The sequence below is a fragment of the Cydia pomonella genome, chromosome 1 (genome assembly GCF_033807575.1).
Source record: "Cydia pomonella isolate Wapato2018A chromosome 1, ilCydPomo1, whole genome shotgun sequence".
In the NCBI taxonomy this organism is placed as follows: Eukaryota; Metazoa; Arthropoda; class Insecta; order Lepidoptera; family Tortricidae; genus Cydia; species Cydia pomonella.
Genome location: NC_084703.1, coordinates 24,561,167 through 24,580,452, shown reverse-complemented (window position 1 = coordinate 24,580,452; position 19,286 = coordinate 24,561,167). Strand labels below are relative to the sequence as shown.

Sequence of the window (19,286 nt, the reverse complement as noted above, 5' to 3'; positions counted from 1 at the left end):
GTGTCTTTAATCTCATTATTTTCGGGAAATTACCATACGGACTTATTTTGAAATACGCAATGAATAATTTATCCATTTACCTAAATAATCTCTTATAAGTACATAACGATTTAATAAGAAGGGCATCAATTACCCTACTTTCGGGAAATTACCCTATTCAACATACTGGTCATACTCCTGTTCCGCAGAAATTGAAATTAAAATATCGTGATTTTACGTACGATAACATGATAATTGATAAACTGACCTATGAAAAGTTATCTCATCTCTTTTTCGTCTGATCTGTATAATTCTTATAACACTTGACCACGCATGTCGGCATATTTTTTATTTTTCTTCCACCAATTTACTCAAATGACATGTCGATCCGACTCACGGCAAATTGGTGGATGAGGGCATAGACATAACTGTCAATGTCTGTGTGTCACGCGTAAATACTAGGAAATTGATGGATGATGGAATTCTAGTTGTGTTTTACCGATACTCCGTCCGCAGTATTTTTAGTCCAAGCTGGAAACAGTCTTTTTTATATTGATTAAAAGTTCCTCATATGTGTCTTGTTCTTTATTTTTCAGTAGACAATATTATATTGTCGGTATTATATTTGTAGAATTAGGGTCACCTCCTACGTCTACATGGAAACTGTATAGCTGGTAGTATGGTCGCGGTACGCAAGCAAAAGTTCCATCGACGTAGATTTCATTGGATTTTGCAAAACATCCCTTGACTATTTCGCTTATAAACATAAGCATTCGATCACTTTCATAGATAAGATTTTTTTTCAATGCTTCTGGAATTTTCACGTCTTTAACCCTTTGGCCGCCGTTGTCCGGTATACAAGACAACGACAGTACGATTCACTCGCGTTTCGTCAGACAAAGTTTCAACCGCTTACTAAATGGTAAAATAATAGAAATTGGAAACTCTTTTGTACTCATGTCAACTTGTTGACCCTTTGTTTTTTCATACATTTACTTTTTAAGCAGCTATATGAACCCATTGTTTCATAATATAGGATTTAAAAAATATGCTTATAATTTCTACGTTTTTCGGTGTCACTGTCGCCGTAGGCATGTATGAAAGACAGCTAGGGATGGGAAAGTTCAATGGATGTGCAATTTTTTTAAATAAATATGATTTCACGAATCTGGTTTTATTTAATCGTTCAAACATTTAATCGCCAATTATTGTCATTGTTGGTAACTACTCGTAGTAACATATCTAGGTATATGTCGAGAAAGAGAAGCATAGTTATAGATAAAGTTTAGGCAGCTTCTTCAGTAAATGAGTCAGACAAGTAAATCGACCATTTCGGTTTATTTGCCGAATAAATTATTGACCGCAGCGACAGCGGAGGTCTACATTTTAACTCTATTTGCTTTTTGTATGTCCGGATGTTCTCCTCTACAGGTCGCAATTTTCAACCGATTCTCGTGAACATTTGTAACCAGATTCTAGGATGAACCATTTTTTTTTGTCGATCCAGTTTTTGGAAATTATGTAAAATGCTGATATTGCCCTAAAGGGCTTAAGTGCAAATAGCGTATATGGCGCTTAAGACTATCGTGACTTGACAGTGATAATGATTTTAAGAACTAAGTATTTTTCACTTTTGCATTTTCTCATCATGTCGCGAAGGTCTACAGCTCCCAGAGCCACTAGTTTATTTTGATATATTATATTAGTGTAGTGGGGCTCAAAAAGCGCAGGCTTTCCTCATAGACCAACTTCGTATGCACAACTGGTTGTGCCATAAGGAATATTTTTTCGAAATCCTTCCCATAGACACAACTGGTTTATCAAGGATTTTATTTAGTTCCCAATTACACAACTACCTGGCTTGACAACGCGGCCTCTCGTCGCAAAGTCAAAACCATTCGGGGACATTTTTTTCGTGAATATGTATTGCAACGGAAATATTCCTCTGTGGTCGTGGCATATGGCATATACGCATATAACTTCTATAAATATTCCCAGCAGTGGAGCTAGATAGCGGAAGAGTTGTAAAAATAGGAACTCGATCATATCTCACTCTTCTTTAACAAATTGTAGCTCCCGCTTTCTTTACCTTACGATATTTAGAACATCGCAGTATAGATGCACCACTTTTGTACTTTCGAACTAAATGGTACTGATAGTCGCGGAACAAGGCTACCTTCCCGCCTTTATTATCGACGTACAGAATTGCATCGTCTTCTGATGAAGACATGCTTGTAGTCTGGATTTACTTTGCACAAAAAAGAATATTAAGCTCGTAAGTACAATCACTTTCTTCGAACAAAAGAAATGTTATTCATGATCGTGACGTTTATGATTATTAATCATATTATATACAAAGATAAGTGGGAAAAGTGGCCGTTATCACTGTCAATATCTAAAGAGGATATTAATGTGAAAGCTATCTATTTCCTCTTTTGATTGTAGTTGTGTTGTAAGGAATGGTTAGAGAGGGTTGTGCTTAGAAGTTGGTCCATGAGGAAAGCCTTAGTTGTGCCTTAGTTGTGCCACTTGTGCGTAGTTGTGCCATTAGGAATACATATTTTTAATGGCACAACTAGTTGTGCATACGAAGTTGGTCCATGAGGAAAGCCTGAAAAAGCGATCTACCAGTTAGCTTCTGTTAATGAACCTAACGTCCTGTTGAATTTAATGGAAACCAAAACCAGCGTGGTGTATGTATTATATATGTGTAATTGTGTATATATGAAAATTGGCCAAAATTTATCATGGGTGTAATACAGAACACTGGTAAGATAATTTGTAGTAAAAAAACAAGTCGGCTATTAGTCCTGAAATCCCGAACATTTCCGATCCCCACCCTTTTCCTTCCTTATTTATTCTTTGAAATAATTCAATCCACCTGTTATTTTTCTCCGAAAACGCTCCGGTAAGTATGTAAATTTATCGACACACGATGCGCGTCTCTAATCTTACGTTTATAAAGTTAACGTACCGACAAGCGCTTATGCCGTTGACCCAGACGCTATTATTACTTAGCTTGCGCGTAAACAGTATTTGTCAGTCTGAACTAAAGACGAGCCATGCGCGCCGTTGGCATGTATAAAAGACTACTCGTACAGACTAGTGCGGGGATATTACTTCATGAATCGATAATGTTTAGCGGTTGTTTTTCATGATAAAGTCCTTTATTTTCAACATTTGCTTGTATAGTAAATCTGTTTAGTTTAGTATTTTTGAGAGAAATCAAAGTTTGGAAATAAATAAGCCAAATTGAGAAGAATTCCACCATTAATTATAAATATCGATATCACTATTTGTAATCCCTAAACTTTTTATTACTTGTTTACTTAAAATTTGCTCTGGCGTGTGAGTGAGCGTCTTGGCGGACAGGGTCCGGCGGCCAAAAGGTTAATACTCAGAAATCTAGTAGTGAGTAAATTATGATACCTCAATTGAAGTCTGTAAAGCCGCGTTTTCACAGATATGAAACTGGGAATTTTTTCTAAAAGGTTAGATTCCTTCTCGATCAGCGGCCGAAAACATTCCTCGTATATTTTTTGTACTGGTCCAAACTCTGATTTTACACGTTGTTAACAAAGTTAGATTGCCAAAATTATTTCCTTTTTAACAAAATTTTGTTTACATGTATGGTTCGCCTTCCTTATCACATTTCCAGTACTGCACAATGTAATAGATCCATTACAATTTCCCCTTTCCACACACCGCCAATGAATAGACTGATCTTTATTGGTTCGGTTTTTAGTAAATTGGTAACCATTCCATAGTAAAAGCCTTCTATTTCTTGAACTTTTAGCGTAATAAATTGTTGACGCGTTCATGTTTTCACAAACAAGAACAATAATCAGAAATGTCAGTCGTTGTTTTATATTATCTCAAGTGGCCAGTAATATGTTAAAGAAGGTTCTATATCTGGTGAGATATAGAACGATAAGTAGGTGTACTTACCTTCTTTATGAAGTGAATCATAACGTAGTAAAAACACAGGAAGGCACTAGAGATGGGCCGACTACGGATTTTGCTGACTAGCCAATCGGCCGACTAATCGGTTCTCGAATTGCATTGCCGATTGTAGGTATTAGCTTTGTCACCCCGTCATTTGTCACGCGTTCAGTGAAGTTTATTTACGTTAAGAGGTAACAGTGTGGTTATATTTAACTAAACTAACGAATACCTCTGGAAATAATGAACTAATTAAAGAATTAATGCTCTAGATTAATCAGCAATAATAAAAATCATTTGGGGTGTCTAAGATTTTCAGTGCCTTGGGTAACGCGTTGTATATTGTATATGTATATTTATTGCCATAATCTGTTTAATCGGGTCATGAGCAGGGGCCCGTTTCTCAAAATCTTGTAACTTGTAATATAAGCTGATGTCACTTTTTGACAGCTTTTGTTAGAAAGGGACTTCCACTTGTATTACAAGTTACAAACTTTTGAGAAACGGGCCCCAGGTCTTCTAAAAAGCAAAATGCCTATGTAGAAAAATGCCTAAAACGAATGTGTAGCAAGCTATCTTCATCCCTTTTTCGTCCCTAAAAGAGATGAAATTTTACACATATTACGAGTACACACAATGATCCGAAGGGCTTTCGAGGTCGAAAACTTGGATTTGTCATTACTATTTCATCACTACCAATATATATAAAAACAGAACTACCTTATTTGATGTAAGGCAACACCTCTTTTTTGGTCTGATTTCCATGTATTATATAGACTGAATTCAAAATAATGTACATAACTTAACTAAATTCTAAACATAAAAATAAGTTTTATACCTGAAAACTATCTTCAACAAGCTTTAGAAAAGCCTTATTATCGATAGACGCATTTTTAGTTGCCGTTTTAGCTTTTACAATGCTCCAAATCATCTCAATAGGGTTTCAATTAAATCACAGTGATATGGCGGTAATCTTATCAATTTGTATCCGTATGTGGAGAGGATCGTGTTTATTTCATATATTGGTTCAGGTTAGTGACGTCTCAAAATCTCCACCAATCTAGCTTTGGATGCTTTTTGTGGAAATAAAATTTTATTCGAACGCAACCACTCTGCAATGACATTCTTTCTGTCGCCAGATGTTGGTGGTTTATTAATGCGAAAGGAATGCTATCGGGCATTATCCATAACTATACATGTGGGTTCACTTAGATTGGGAATTAATTTCTGCGTAACCCATTTCTTAAAATTAATTTTATACATCGAATCATGGTAATCTGCTTTTTTTTAATCATTATATACCAGAAGTTCATTAGGAACAAATCCGGATGGTCCACCCGCATGAACAATAATATGTCGTTTCCCTGTTGAAACGGCTTTCGATACTCCAGGTACATTTTCGCTCTGCCAACATTTGGCGTAGTTCAGAGAAGTATGAATGTAGGTCTCGTCCAAATAAACTATAGGCATATTTTTTCCCTTACTTCTTGTATTTGATCCAAATAACTTTCACGCCAAACCACAATATCGGAATGCTCCATCAATATTGACCGTTGGTTTCTGCATTTTTTATATTTGAATCCCATACTGTGCGTCAGTTTTCGTAAGTACTCTCTACTGCCTGTAAATCCAATTTCTTTTTTCAAAGGAGTGAGCAGAGTTTTGATACTTACTACTTGTTTTCGAACGGCATAAAATTCATGAATTTTATGCTTTATGGCACATCGATCGATTGAATTCTCTTTTTGTGTGGGGCTTTGTAATTTGTTTTGTACAGGGGCAAAGACAAGGCCGTCTCATTATTTTTAGAAATATTTTTTATCGTCGATCTACATAAACCATAAACCTTAAATGAAATAATAAAGTTAAAACCAAACAACTAACCAGTTCAATACAACCGCACTATAAAATGTCAATACTGGTCATGTCAACAACCAACTTTAAAACATTGTTTATTGGAATGCTATGTAATCCTTCGTCTCTTTTAAGCTGACAGTATTTGATTGCATTCATTAAAAAAAAATTCGCATCTTTGAATTTTATTTGGCATTTTTGTAATAAAACCGTTTATATTTGAATATATTCGTAGAGGTGTATGACACGCAAAGTTCCGTTGTAGAGATATGAGTAGGTATTGACAGATATACGCTGATGTGGAGTTATTTTGACACTTGGTCCGTGACGTAGCACTACTCGTCCAGTACCCCTAGTGTAAATAAATTCGATTTTGAAATGTGACGTACGCGTTTGCGTTGTCTCATTTTGTATGGGTTTTTGAACAGCGCGCCAAGCGGGACGTTTTGGAACGTCAAAAATCTCATACAAAATGACACTTAACGCAAACGCGTACGTTACGTTTCGCTGTCGATAATATTTACACTAGGGGTACAGTAATCATGTTGACCGTTCCGTTTCGCGTGAACAATATTTCGTTATTATCTTGATAATATTCAAAATGGCGAGAGTTTTCTCCAAATTTGTCCTCAAATTCACAATAAAGGTCCTCTCGGATCCTCAGATATCGATTTTATTTTAATCTGAGCTTAAATGCCGAAATCCAAAATGGCGTGCGTCTTCTGCAAATTTGACCTCAGATTCACATTAAAGGTACTCTCGGATCCTCAGATATCCATTTTCATTTTAATCTGAGCTTAAATGCCGAAATCAAAAATGGCGTGCGGTTTCTCCAAATTTGACCTCAGATTTATTATAAATGTCCTCTCGGATTCTCAGATATCGATTTTCATCTTAATCTGAGCTTAAATGCCGAAATCCAAAATGGCCGAAATCGCCACTAGGGCCAAGCTACTCGTACAACCGAGCCGAAAACGGTCAGAATTTATGTAGTAATTAATTTTATTATGAAATGCACTTGGCTTCGGCCCGTGCATTTCATTACACCGGTATTCCCTGGAATACCGAAAAAAACCAAGGACCCAAATAATAATAGTTAGTATTTTAAAAATATAGTAGACCGACGGTAGTTAGAACGCCAATAGTTCGAACTTGAAATAGGTTCTTTTGCCCGAGCTTAACACTTTACTTTCCATGTCAACTATGAGGAAAGTTAAATGTGAGTAGGTACGAGTAAATCGTTTGAATTTTATAAAACATATGAAAAGAAATTAAGTGAGCAATTTCAGAAACTTATGGTATGTGTAATAGGTGTTTAAGAAGTAAGCAATATTGTATTCATAACATTTTAACAAATAATTAATTTGAATTACCTTAAACAAATATATTTTATACTGAAATGATGTTGCTAACTGTTAATGAAATAAAGCATTTGGAAAGTATGAATATGTAGAGCGGTAAAAGCGATTGACTCTTACATTATGTAAAATTTTCAAACGAGAGATGGGAAAATATTTATGAATAATTTTCTTACATCAGTAATTATTTGTTGCAGGTATAATTTGGTAGCTCACAGCAAATCGCACTCGGGTGAAGGTGCGCAAGCACCAGCGACACCCGCAACGCCACCACCGCGGCGCCGACTGTTCCGCTGTAACTTCTGCCAGGAGCGATTCGAGCGCCGCTACATGCTTGAGAGACACGTATCTGTCGTCCACGGACGAACGCTAGAGCGTCCGCCACCCACCCCACGCAACACCATGAGTAAAATGCTTAAGGCTCAAGCGCAAGCGAGACGATCGCCAACTCATTCGTCTAACGAAACTACCACTAAAGAGGAACCGAGCCCAGATACAACGGAAAAAATACCAACTTCAAGCAGTGCGTGGACTAATGCGTATGTCCAGGAATTTGGATTGAGACCGGAATATCAACATTGATTGTTACTTCTTTGTGAGCGGGCAGATTTAGTCACTCTGCCCGCTACACTAGAGCCAGGCAGTTCACTCCTTCTCATGTGAAGAAATAACAATACTTTTACTAAAACCACATTAACGACAAACATTAAAAGATCCTAAATTTATCGGTCGTTAAATAATTGGTGTTCATGCAACTTGTTGATTTAGTAGTAATTCAGGACCATGAATTGATTCCACTGTGACTAAGAAACGTATTACAAGTGTTTTACACCCATATTATTATTTTATGTGGGTGCTTGAACCTAACATGCATATGGCGTATAGACTAGTTTGTGTACCGATTAGTTTCTTACTGCACATGTTGCCTAGAAAATATGTAATTTTAGGAAATAATGTATATACAAATAATAGATAAAATTTGATGGCTATGAAAGTGCGAAGCCTGCAGTAGATTGTAAATAGTTAATACTGATATTAAATGTCTTCTACGTTTAGTTATAAATTATTCTAGTTAACTGGAATATATGTTAATTAAAACTATATTTTTATACTGTTACTAAATTGGCACTATATGATTAACGCAGTTCAATCAGCTATATTTATTTTTATCTCTGAAATTATACGATTAGGGCCGGTGGTCCGGAAAAACTAGCAGCGAACCTTTTTTGTTGTCAGACTAATTTTGAATAATAATCACTATCTAGCTTTTCGATATAAATGACGGAATAGGGTCACGGTCTTGATCACCTTTATATCATTAAAAAAAATACCTAAACTGATACTTGTGATTAGTACCTGTCGGTAGTCAATAAGTTTCAAAATATTGAGATGCACTTCGAACGTAGGTATTTAAGGTTCTCCGAATCAACAAGGTTTCAGTTGCTAAATATTGAAATACATCTTGAACTATATACCGTAACTAAGGATCTCTGAATCAACAGAAATAGTTAACAGTTGAATGAAAGCAAGCTTTAATTAAGAGTAAGTATTTTGGAACAAATGGAATCTAAAACTGTCGAATGGCAAATTGTAAGTCGCGTCTTTTAGAGGAAACTATCGTCGATAAGATCAATTTGTAAGATTTTAGCGTAGATCCAAACAATCATTTTATTGTTAGCTTAATGATTCTAATGTCTTTTATAGCGCTGAACCAATTTAGTTAAGATTTGGTATAGAGATATGTAGTTGGTGTCCCGGGGTTATTTTTTTAGATCAGGGTTATTTTTATCCCAAACATTATTTAATCTACGTCTACATCTTCGATGTAGTTGAAAATTATCCCAAACTTAGAACCTAAACAAAAAAATGATTAATCTAAGACATCGCCGACCCCAAAATGATGTTACATATTAAGTAATTAAAATCACAGGCATCTTTTGTTCGAAGAGATACTGATTTCTATATTTTAAAGTTATTTCCATATAAAAGGTAACAAAACAGCTATTATCGAGTTATAAATATTTTTATTCCTATATATTAGGATCAAAAGAGCTTGATTCGTTCGAAAAACATACAATAGGCAGAAAAAAAAGTCATTTTCTATACAAATATATGTATATCGGACGGGGCTTGTTGACCTAACTGTGACACTTGCATATAAAATCTACATACCAGATACCTATATGAATTTTATGAGACCACAGGTGGGTAATTTCGGTTCATTATTGTTGTAGCTACCAAATAATTAACCTACCCTGTGCGTGTGATTAGGTATTCTTACTATCTTTTGATTTTTTAAAGCGTTATTTATGTTTAGGTCGCCTATTTATTAGCGCATGTTTTAATTTCCAGATTACCTCGATAACAATATATAGAAGTCGTTAAAATCTTCATGATAAAACAATGTTATATAGGTATATACTATTTATTACTTTTAATATAGCTTTTTATATACCTAAAACCATGATCTTTGGCACATTTGGTTTTACTCCACAATTACAATTAATGTAAACTGTAATCATATCACATATATCAGGCCAAAAAACAAAAAATACATGGATATACCTAGTTGGTTACTAAATTCTGTTCCTGCAATAATCTTTATCTACAGATCAAAATATACGAACGAAAGTTGAATAAACTATATATTAAAATGGGAGTACACAAAATCAGGAATTACATATGAAAATATCCCTCAAAATGGCCTCCTCTGGCCTTGACACAGGCCCTCACACGACGAGGCCAGTCATCAATAGCGGCACGCACGATTGTCATGTCTAATTCCGTCACTGTCTTAACTATGGCCCGCTTGAGGGAGTCAAGATTTGTGTGGGGTTTAGCACAGGCTTTCTCCTCAATAACCTGCCATATGGCATAATCCAAGGGGTTAAGGTCCGGGCTGGAGAACGGCCAGTCTTCGTGGGCATAAAGTCAATTTTGTTCCTTCGAAACCAGGCTTGAGTTGTTTTTGCAGTTTTGTTGTTTTTATGTGCAGGAGCTGAGTCCTGTTGAAAGATTCATGGCTGATTTTAAAATAGAGTGTGGCTAAAGGGCTTCACTATTGGTTCGAGAATTGTTTCCTGGTAAACTTTGGCCCCAGTTTTCACACCTTTTTCACAGAAATGAACCTGTGTTAGCCCTGAGCATGACACACCCAGCCAAATCATCACATAAGAGGGATGATGGCCTTGTTGCACTCTCAGAACAGCCGCAATCGCCTCTTGACTGTTTTTTGCATACACTCTGTCATACTGGCGGTTACAACATTTTTCAAAGGTAAAAAAAAAAATCACCTGTAAATAGTATTTTTCGGTGGCCATTTTGTGCGTACCGCTTCAATAGCACGCGACTTTCTAGCCTCATAGTCTAATCGTCCATTAAGCAAATGACCTTTTTGTCTGCGGTAAGCGTGTAGTCCAAGGTCTTCATTGATAACTTTTTTAGGGAGCTTCTCTTCACAGACATCTGTATTGCCAACAACTTTTGCTTCCGGACGGGGTTTCTTGCGATTCTCGCCTTCACTACCTTTATTAGAGCTGGGGTCCGAACGGTGCGTGGTCTTCCAGACCTCTTGCGGTCATCGAAGCTCTGAGTACTATTGTATCTATTAATTGTGCGATAAACAAATTGTTTGTTGATTTTTAGGTTTTCAAGCAACTTTAAAATCATGTTTGGCGGGTGCCCACATTTGTGCAACGCAATTACTGCGATACGATACTCTTTTAGACCCTAATTCATTATAGATACGACGAGATAAGCGTTATGTGTGGCATATAATTATAGCTCACAAATCCACCTCATTATGTCATTTTTTATTTTTTCGGTAGCATTTGTTTTAACGGAAATAAAGAGGTTGAAAATCGAGTAACAGAACTTAAGTCACCAACTAGGTATGACAGCTAAAGTTGTTATTACATCTATCCGATTGTTGGACACTTTCTGCTCTACAGCTCAATGCAGCGGTCTTGTTGACGGAATTATGCAGCGGATCCGTGCCTTTTGATTTTGAGCCTTTCCAAGGAAATTATATGACGGCCAAGGATATTTTCTCACGTTCACCCTCTAAAACAAAACAGTCACGTTTTAAACAATACTATAACCTATCTCCCAATTACTTACCTCGCTAATAGCTACCAGAGTTCTATATTGCCAGCTAAAACAATGTTAGATTTTACATCTATGATGAATTTTGATTGTAATTTTGGACGCGATATAGCGTCTGTGGGACTTAAGGGGGTGGTAAGATTAAATTTATGTATTTGAATTTGGCAATAGTACGCTTATTTTATTTATGCAGTAGCGGAAAAGAATCTATCATATTTGTGTTTTTTTAAGTATTTTTTTATGAGAACGACTAAGGCTGCGTAAACGATTATCATGAAAGTCCTTTAGATGGAGAGTAAAATCATATACTACATTTGTATGACACCATATAAGAAACTCGTTTTGTACGAGTTTATTAAAAAGTGCATAAAATAACTAATACTCGAAATATAGGTAAAAGTGGTTTATTAATAAAGAAAACAAAAAAAAGTCTGCACTGAAAATCAAAATATTAGATTAGTACTTGGTACTGAAAGCCTTTGCATCAAGAACAGCTTGGCATCTTCGGGGCAGTGATGCAATCAACATCGCGAGGAAAGAACTTGGAATGCGTTCCCACTCTTCCTTTAATTGTTCAAATCTTTCGTTGACATTTCTTGCACTCACACGACAACCTAGCTCCTTCCATAGATTTTCTATAGGATTCAAGTCCGGACTTTGGCTGGGCCATTCCAAAACCCTCACTCTACGTTTTTTGAACCATTGTTTAACAAGATTAGACGAATGTTTCGGGTCATTATCTTGCTGAAACATAAACGCTCTGCCGAAATTTTGGCGTGCTCTGAAAAGAAACATATCTTGTAATATTCCTTCATTAACTTCCTTCGTCATAATGCCGTTTATTCGATGTAAAGGACCAACTCCACTTGCACTGAAACAGCCCCACACCATAAGGGAGCCGCCGCCGTGTTTGACTGTAGGGAGCTGATACTTGGGGTCATAGGTATTAAAAGAAAAGCCTGTATAGGGCTTGGCAGTGGGTGAATCGTGTTGGCGTGCAGCTTAAGAAAAACAACGAAATATTATCTTCACTGAGTATATTGATAAGCCGTGAATAAAGCACAGATTTATTACAACTATCAAACAACGGATGACTACAATTACTTAACTGGAATAATTTGAATGTACATTGAGAGAAAAATATCGATGCTCACAGTTCAGCATCTTGAAAGGGAATAGAGAGTTGCCAGCATGCAAAACGCGAGTGACACATTATGAGCATACCAACAATACCATATGTAAAAATTAACAATAGGGAGCATTCTCGGGACGTGGTACGTAGGTAATTCCATCTGTTCCGAACAGTAAAAACTTGGATTCATCGCCCCAGATTACCTTTTCCCACATTTCCGCAGTCCAAGAAAGATGTTCTTTCGCATATTTTTTTCTAACTGCTCGATTTTTCTTGGAAATCAGTGGTTTCTTTGCAGGACGACGAGCACGTAGTCCACCATCCATCAGGCGATTTCTTACAGTACGTACGGACACAGAAACTGAATTTCCACACGATATTTTCCGCAAAATGTTGCGGTCTACCAAACTTGATGTGCAGCGTGGGGGACCAGGTCTGTTGAGCCTTTTGACACCTCCGTGAGCTTTTTCCCGTTTCAAAACCTTCTATATAGTAGACTGATGAACTTGAAATTGCTTAGTCAGCGTGGATTGTGTGAAGCCATTTCTATAGCCATTTATAATTGCTTCTTGTATTGCTACTGTGAAGTTTGTATTTCCACGAGGTCTCCCCATGATGGAACTGATATTTCTTACAAATATGATTATGAATTAGCACGATATTCCGTTTTTTATCGACTTAAATACTACTAGTGACGGACGGTAAGTTCCAAAAAAATGAATTCAAATTGAATTTCGAAATATGTACCGGCTTGTTAGCGTATAATTGGTTGAGAATAAATCAGTATAACCTTTTTTTATTAGTTATCAACAAATTCAGTTCTTGGTTTCATCTAATTTGAAATATTTTACAGAAAAATCACAATATGATAGATTTTTAGGGTTCCGTAGCCAAATGGCAAAAAACGGAACCCTTATAGATTCGTCATGTCCGTCTGTCTGTCCGATTATGTCACAGCCACTTTTTTTCGAAACTAAGAGCTATACTGTTCAAACTTGGTAAGTAGATGTATTCTATGAACCGTATATTCTATGAAAATAGAAAAAAAACAATAAATTTTGGGGGTTCCCCATACTTAGAACTGAAACTCAAAAAATCTTTTTTCATCAAACCCATACGTATATACGGTATTTATGGATAGGTCTTTAAAAATGATATTGAGGTTTTTAATATCATTTTTTTCTAAACTGAATAGTTTGCGCGAGAGACACTTCCAAAGTGAAAAAAAGTGTGCCCCCCCCCCCCCTGTAACTTCTAAAATAACGGAATGAAAAATCTAAAAAAAATATATGATATACATTACCATGCAAACTTCCACCGAAAATTGGTTTGAACCAGATCTAGTAAGTAGTTTTTTTTAATACGTCATAAATGGTACGGAACCCTTCATGGACGGGTCCGACTCGCACTTGGCCGCTTTTTTTCCGCTACTGTAGATTAAAATATTTCGTACCTTGAAATAATTGTTGTTTCTTAGTTTAGTACAATGGATTAATCTTTAGCTGAGTCTGTGCGGAGACTATGTGCGGTGAATTTTTGATGTTGAAAATTAATCAATCTATTTCAAGAACATAAATCGTAATTTAATCATTTTATATCAGTGAACGGAAAACATGGAATCCGCGTTTGAAAACATTACCGTTCAAATTCTCGGAACAATTAGCACACATACACAATTACGCCTACATTTAAATAAGACGATACGTTTACAGAGCCTGTAATCAAAACTGATAATCGAAATAATAGTCATCTCATCTCTATTAGACTAATGTACACAACTTAGTGTAGATGAAATGCATATAATGTCAATAACTACCAGTCAGCAACATTAATACGCTTATAACCTTCTTGCTGTACGTACTGGCGGCTGAGAGTTCGCGGTTCATATTTTGATTAGAATATGACGTGGATACTTTATGCCATAATTGTTTGAAGAACCAGTCAAATAATCCACCTATAATAATTTTGTGCAGATTAAAAGATAACTAGTTAAAATGTTGTCCTGAAATGAGAGACTAACCCAACATAAATAAATATTCATTGTTGTGTTAACATATTCCGCTATAATAAGTAGTAGTACTATAGTAGTTTATGGCTAGATACATTTCATTATCAATCTGTATGGCCGAGCGTAGTCACGTTCAGGTACTTCAGGTACAGCCTTCAAAATGTACATGGATACACGAATCGGATCAAAAATATTTGAAAAGGCTAGCTCATCCCCACTTTCAGTTCCAACGGAAGTATTTTTGTTGGAAATTGTGACCTCTGCGTGCGTTGTTTAAATGCAAGACCGAGGTATAATTTCTGGGAAACTGCAAGTGAGAATGAACAACGTAAGATATATATGACAGTAGAGGGTGGATTCAAATGATCCACATTTTATTCATTGAAAGAGTGCCAGAAAAAATATCTACATATACTACATATAGAAGAGCGGGTATGGTTATCTCACGGATTGGTTGTCACCGAGCGGCCGCATTAAACCATTGAACGAACAGCGGTTTTATTAAGCTGTATGAACCCTTTTTTGACAAGTTGAAATCTTCATCTTTGAAATCAATAAAGCATATTCTAGATCTCTTGCCAGGCATTCAATCAGTTTCATGTCTCTCTAATTGGACAGCTTTTTTACTTGTTCGCTGCGAATAGCATCTTGTGGGAATCGGAATGTACCTAAAGTATGACAAATACTACAACGTAAAATGACAATACCAAATTTGATTATTAATTTGAAATAAATAGGTAGTTTTTTTATAGCTGCATCCCATGAAAGATGAAAGGAAAATACAAATCTGTAGTAAAGAATTTATCACAATATAGATAATATCTAAATCAAACATAAGTTAATAGAATAATCTACTTCATTTGGCATAACATCATCCCTATTAGAGTCTGGCTAGCCAAATATTGTTGACAGATACTTCCATGTTGTATCACCAATTGTCTATGATTAAAAAAAAAGATAAAACTCTGTTGTCAATTTATGTTAATCATTCAAATTGTTCGCGGTTTATAAGGGTTTCATTTTAAATAATATTAATAATGGCTTACCGAGTGAGGTCCGCAAACTATTATTTAAGCTCATAAATAATTCCGATAATGTGCGTAGTCGACGTGAAGCGTTGTATAACGAAAAACTGCTATGTTTACAAGGCGTAAACATTGACCTATTGCAATTTATGTCAACTTGGTCTACAATTCTACATAACACATAATGGTACATAATATACAATGAAACTCGAGACATGATTCATTGTATACAACATATGCACAATATGGGGGCTCAATCCACGTGAACATTTTATTTAGAGGTAAAATAGAAAGCTCTCACCAGGTAACTCATTACGCGGAGATGTTATACATTAAACCCGCGTTTATCGGGATATTTTATTAGAGTCGAGAATCAAACGGAAAACCGCAAGTCCGCACATCTGGCGACAGAATGGTCTTGAAAAGGGCTCCCATAGGCGTCCCGGGACCCGACCGACCTCGATCTCTTACATTTTAGGAATAAGATTAATTATGACAAAGGAAATCTTTTATTCGGAGATCGTATTTGACCTTTATATGTTTTGTGCAAGCACAATTATTATGTTTGCAATAAAGATTCATCAAACCCATTGTTTTAATAATCTTGTAGGTTACATGCTACTATTTTTCCGGACTATTATTTACATGAATGGAATTAAGTACCCTGCCGACTTGCTCGACAGTAGAACGGACAGCAGTATTGTTCCTGCATTCATTTTTAGGGTTCCGTAGTCAACTAGGAACCCTTATAGTTCCGCCATGTCCGTCTGTCTGTCTGTCCGAGGCTTTGCTCCGTGTTCGTTAGTGCTAGAAAGCTGAAATTTGGCATGGATATATAAATCAATAAAGCCGACAAAGTCGTACAATGAAATCTAAAAATTAAATTTTTTTAGGGTACCTCCCCTACACGTAAAGTGGGGGTGAATATTTATTTCGCTTCAACCCTAGAGTGTGGGGTATCGTTGGAAAGATCTATCAAAACTAATAGGGGTTTTCAAGAAACATTTTTTGATAAAGTGAATATATTCGGAGATAATCGCTCCGAAAGAAAAAAAGTGTCCCCCCCCCCCTTCTAACTTTTGAACCATAGGTCCAAAAAATATGAAAAAAATCGTGGAAGTAGAGCTTAAGAAAGACATTAAATGAAAACTATAGCGGACATGATCAGTTTAGCTGTTTTTGAGTTATCGCAAATTTCATCCCTTGGTTAACAATTTACTATACTTTAAGCTCCAGTTTCGCTTATTGTGACGGAAGAGTAACTACGGAACCCTACACTAAGCGTGGCCCGACATGCTCTTGGCCGGTTATTATTGCTATGATGCGCTCATTATAGGTGGATATACAAGTTAAATATATAAAACTCGTAGAATATGAATGAAATAATAAACAAAAACCCAATAGACGCCCAGGCGATTTATAACACGTTTTTGTTAAATATTTATTGCATTTTACATTTATTGTGTTAACTTATTACCGGATAAAGCAAGATCCCAGAGCCGCCAGACCTTATTTATTTTCTCATTACTAAAGTGTATGGGATAATATAGTGTTAGTATGTACTTTTAATGTCTGCATACTTGCTATATTGGCCCGACGGCCATTTTTCCGGGACAAGGTGCTATAGGTAAAGACAGGACAGGTACATAAATTCTCATGGCGGATTTGTATTGTAATGAGGGATACGGTGTATCTGTGGTGGGGAATATGAACGCACGCGTAGATTTCTGATAAAATATATCTTTTTAGGGTTCCGTAGCCAAATGGCAAAAAACGGAACCCTTATAGATTCGTCATGTCCGTCTGTTTGTCCGGTTATGTCACAGCCACTTTTTTCCGAAACTATAAGAGCTATACTGTTCAAACTTGGTAAGTAGATGTATTCTATGAACCGTATATTCTATGAAAATAGAAAAAAAAACAATAAATTTTGGGGGTTCCCCATACTTAGAACTGAAACTCAAAAAATCTTTTTTCATCAAACCCATACGTGTGGGGTATTTATGGATAGGTCTTTAAAAATGATATTGAGGTTTCTAATATCATTTTTTTCTAAACTGAATAGTTTGCGCGAGAGACACTTCCAAAGTGAACAAAAGTGTCCCCCCCCCCCCCCTGTAACTTCTAAAATAACAGAATGAAAAATCTAAAAGAAAATATATGATATACATTACCATGCAAACTTCCACCGAAAATTGGTTTGAAGGAAATCTAGTAAGTAGTTTTTTTAATACGTCATAAATGGTACGGAACCCTTCATGGGAGTCCGACTCGCACTTGGCCGCTATTTCTTCTTTTTGCAAGCTTACAATTTCATTACCTTCGGAATTGTCCTCTGCAGATCTTTATTCATTTAGCAAGGCGATAATTCTGAATTCAAATGAGGCCAGTTATCTACAAAAAGACTGTGAAGGTTCCAAACCTTCACATATATCGCTTCTTCGGGTGAAAGTGCGCAGGTCGTGCCTATGGCTACGATCCTCGCAGAAGATAGCTTGTGGTAAGGAAAAAACGATAGGAAAATAACCTTACCCCTGACTCCTCGGCTAAACCCTTTTATGAATGTCCTGACAGCTAATTGCCACTGGCCACAACTAGATGACATTGACTTTGTCACCTGTTAAAAAATTTAGCTTATTTCTAAATGAAAAAGCAAGACTGATTTTATTTAATAAAAAACCGGCCAAGAGCATGTCGGGCCACGCTCAGTGTAGGGTTCCGTAGTTACTCTTCCGTCACAATAAGCTAAACTGGAGCTTAAAGTATAGTAAATTGTTAACCAAGGGATGAAACGGTACCTTTCACGCGAGTTAAACAAATAGGCAAATTTGCATAATCTGTACCTAATTAAAGTAAGTATTTTTACTATGAAGGGGAAACTTTTTGCGATAACTCAAAAACAGCTTAACTGAACATGTCCGCTATAGTTATCATTTAATGTCTTTCTTAAGCTCTACTTCCACGATTTATTTCATATTTTTTGGACCTATGGTTCAAAAGTTAGAGGGGGGGGGACACATTTCTTTTTTCTTTCGGAGCGATTATCTCCGAATATATACACTTTATTAAAAAATGTTTGTTAAAGACCCCTATTAGTTTTGAAAGACCTTTCCAACGATACCCCGCACTATAGGGTTGAAGCAAAAAAAAAAATCACCCCCACTTTACGTGTAGGGGAGGTACCCCCAAAAAAATTAAATTTTTAGATTTTATTGTACGACTTTGTCGGCTTTATTGATTTATATATCCATACCGAATTTCAGCTTTCTAGCACTAACGACCACGGAGCAAAGCCTCGGACAGACAGACAGACAGACAGACAGACGGACATGGCGAAACTATAAGGGTTCCTAGTTGACTAACCCTAAAAACGATAATAAATTTATTGTACGAGCTGATCTTCTTCATCGGTGGGGGCATGGAGGTGGGGCTTGCACATGACCGCCTGTTTTCTCGCCGCATCTTGCGTGAAAAAGTCGAGCCAGAAATCGGCTCGCAGCTGATTCAGCTCGTTGACGGTAACGCGAAGTTGGGGGTTGCATATGACCGCCAGTCTTCCCACCGCACCTTCCGAGATGAACATGAGCCTTGTGGGGCTCGTATCTGTTGCCGCATCTTGCTGAGCAGCTCAAGGAGTTTGTCATCTAGCTGGATATCTCAGTGTACAATGCAAGTAGAGATAACATATATGCTTTCCTCTACAATAACAAACGTTATATCTGTGTGTTTTAATTATTACAACGGGCGGATCGCATAGTACCATTAAGCATAATGCCAATTCGCAAAGTGAAATATAACCATAGTACCGGACAGGCAATAATATTAAGGGAGAAATTATTATTTGCCAGACGGCGAAAAGGTAAATGAGATGGCGTTGAACAGCT

The 19,286-nt window shown here is 36.5% G+C and overlaps 1 protein-coding gene and 1 long non-coding RNA gene across 2 annotated transcripts in view; one reads left to right on the top strand and one right to left on the bottom strand.

The window, feature by feature from the left end:
* LOC133518482 (zinc finger protein 37 homolog) overlaps nucleotides 1–8,345 on the top strand; it is a 55,602-nt gene extending 47,257 nt beyond the window's left edge. Inside the window, exon 7 of the mRNA XM_061852196.1 lies at nucleotides 7,331–8,345. Within this exon, the coding sequence (XP_061708180.1) occupies nucleotides 7,331–7,715 (385 nt within the window). The 3' untranslated portion in view covers nucleotides 7,716–8,345. The remainder of the gene's footprint in view (nucleotides 1–7,330) is intronic.
* The window catches only part of LOC133518554 (uncharacterized), a 298,712-nt gene that overhangs the window by 31,962 nt on the left and 247,464 nt on the right, over nucleotides 1–19,286 (bottom strand). The gene's annotated exons all lie outside the window — the stretch shown is intronic.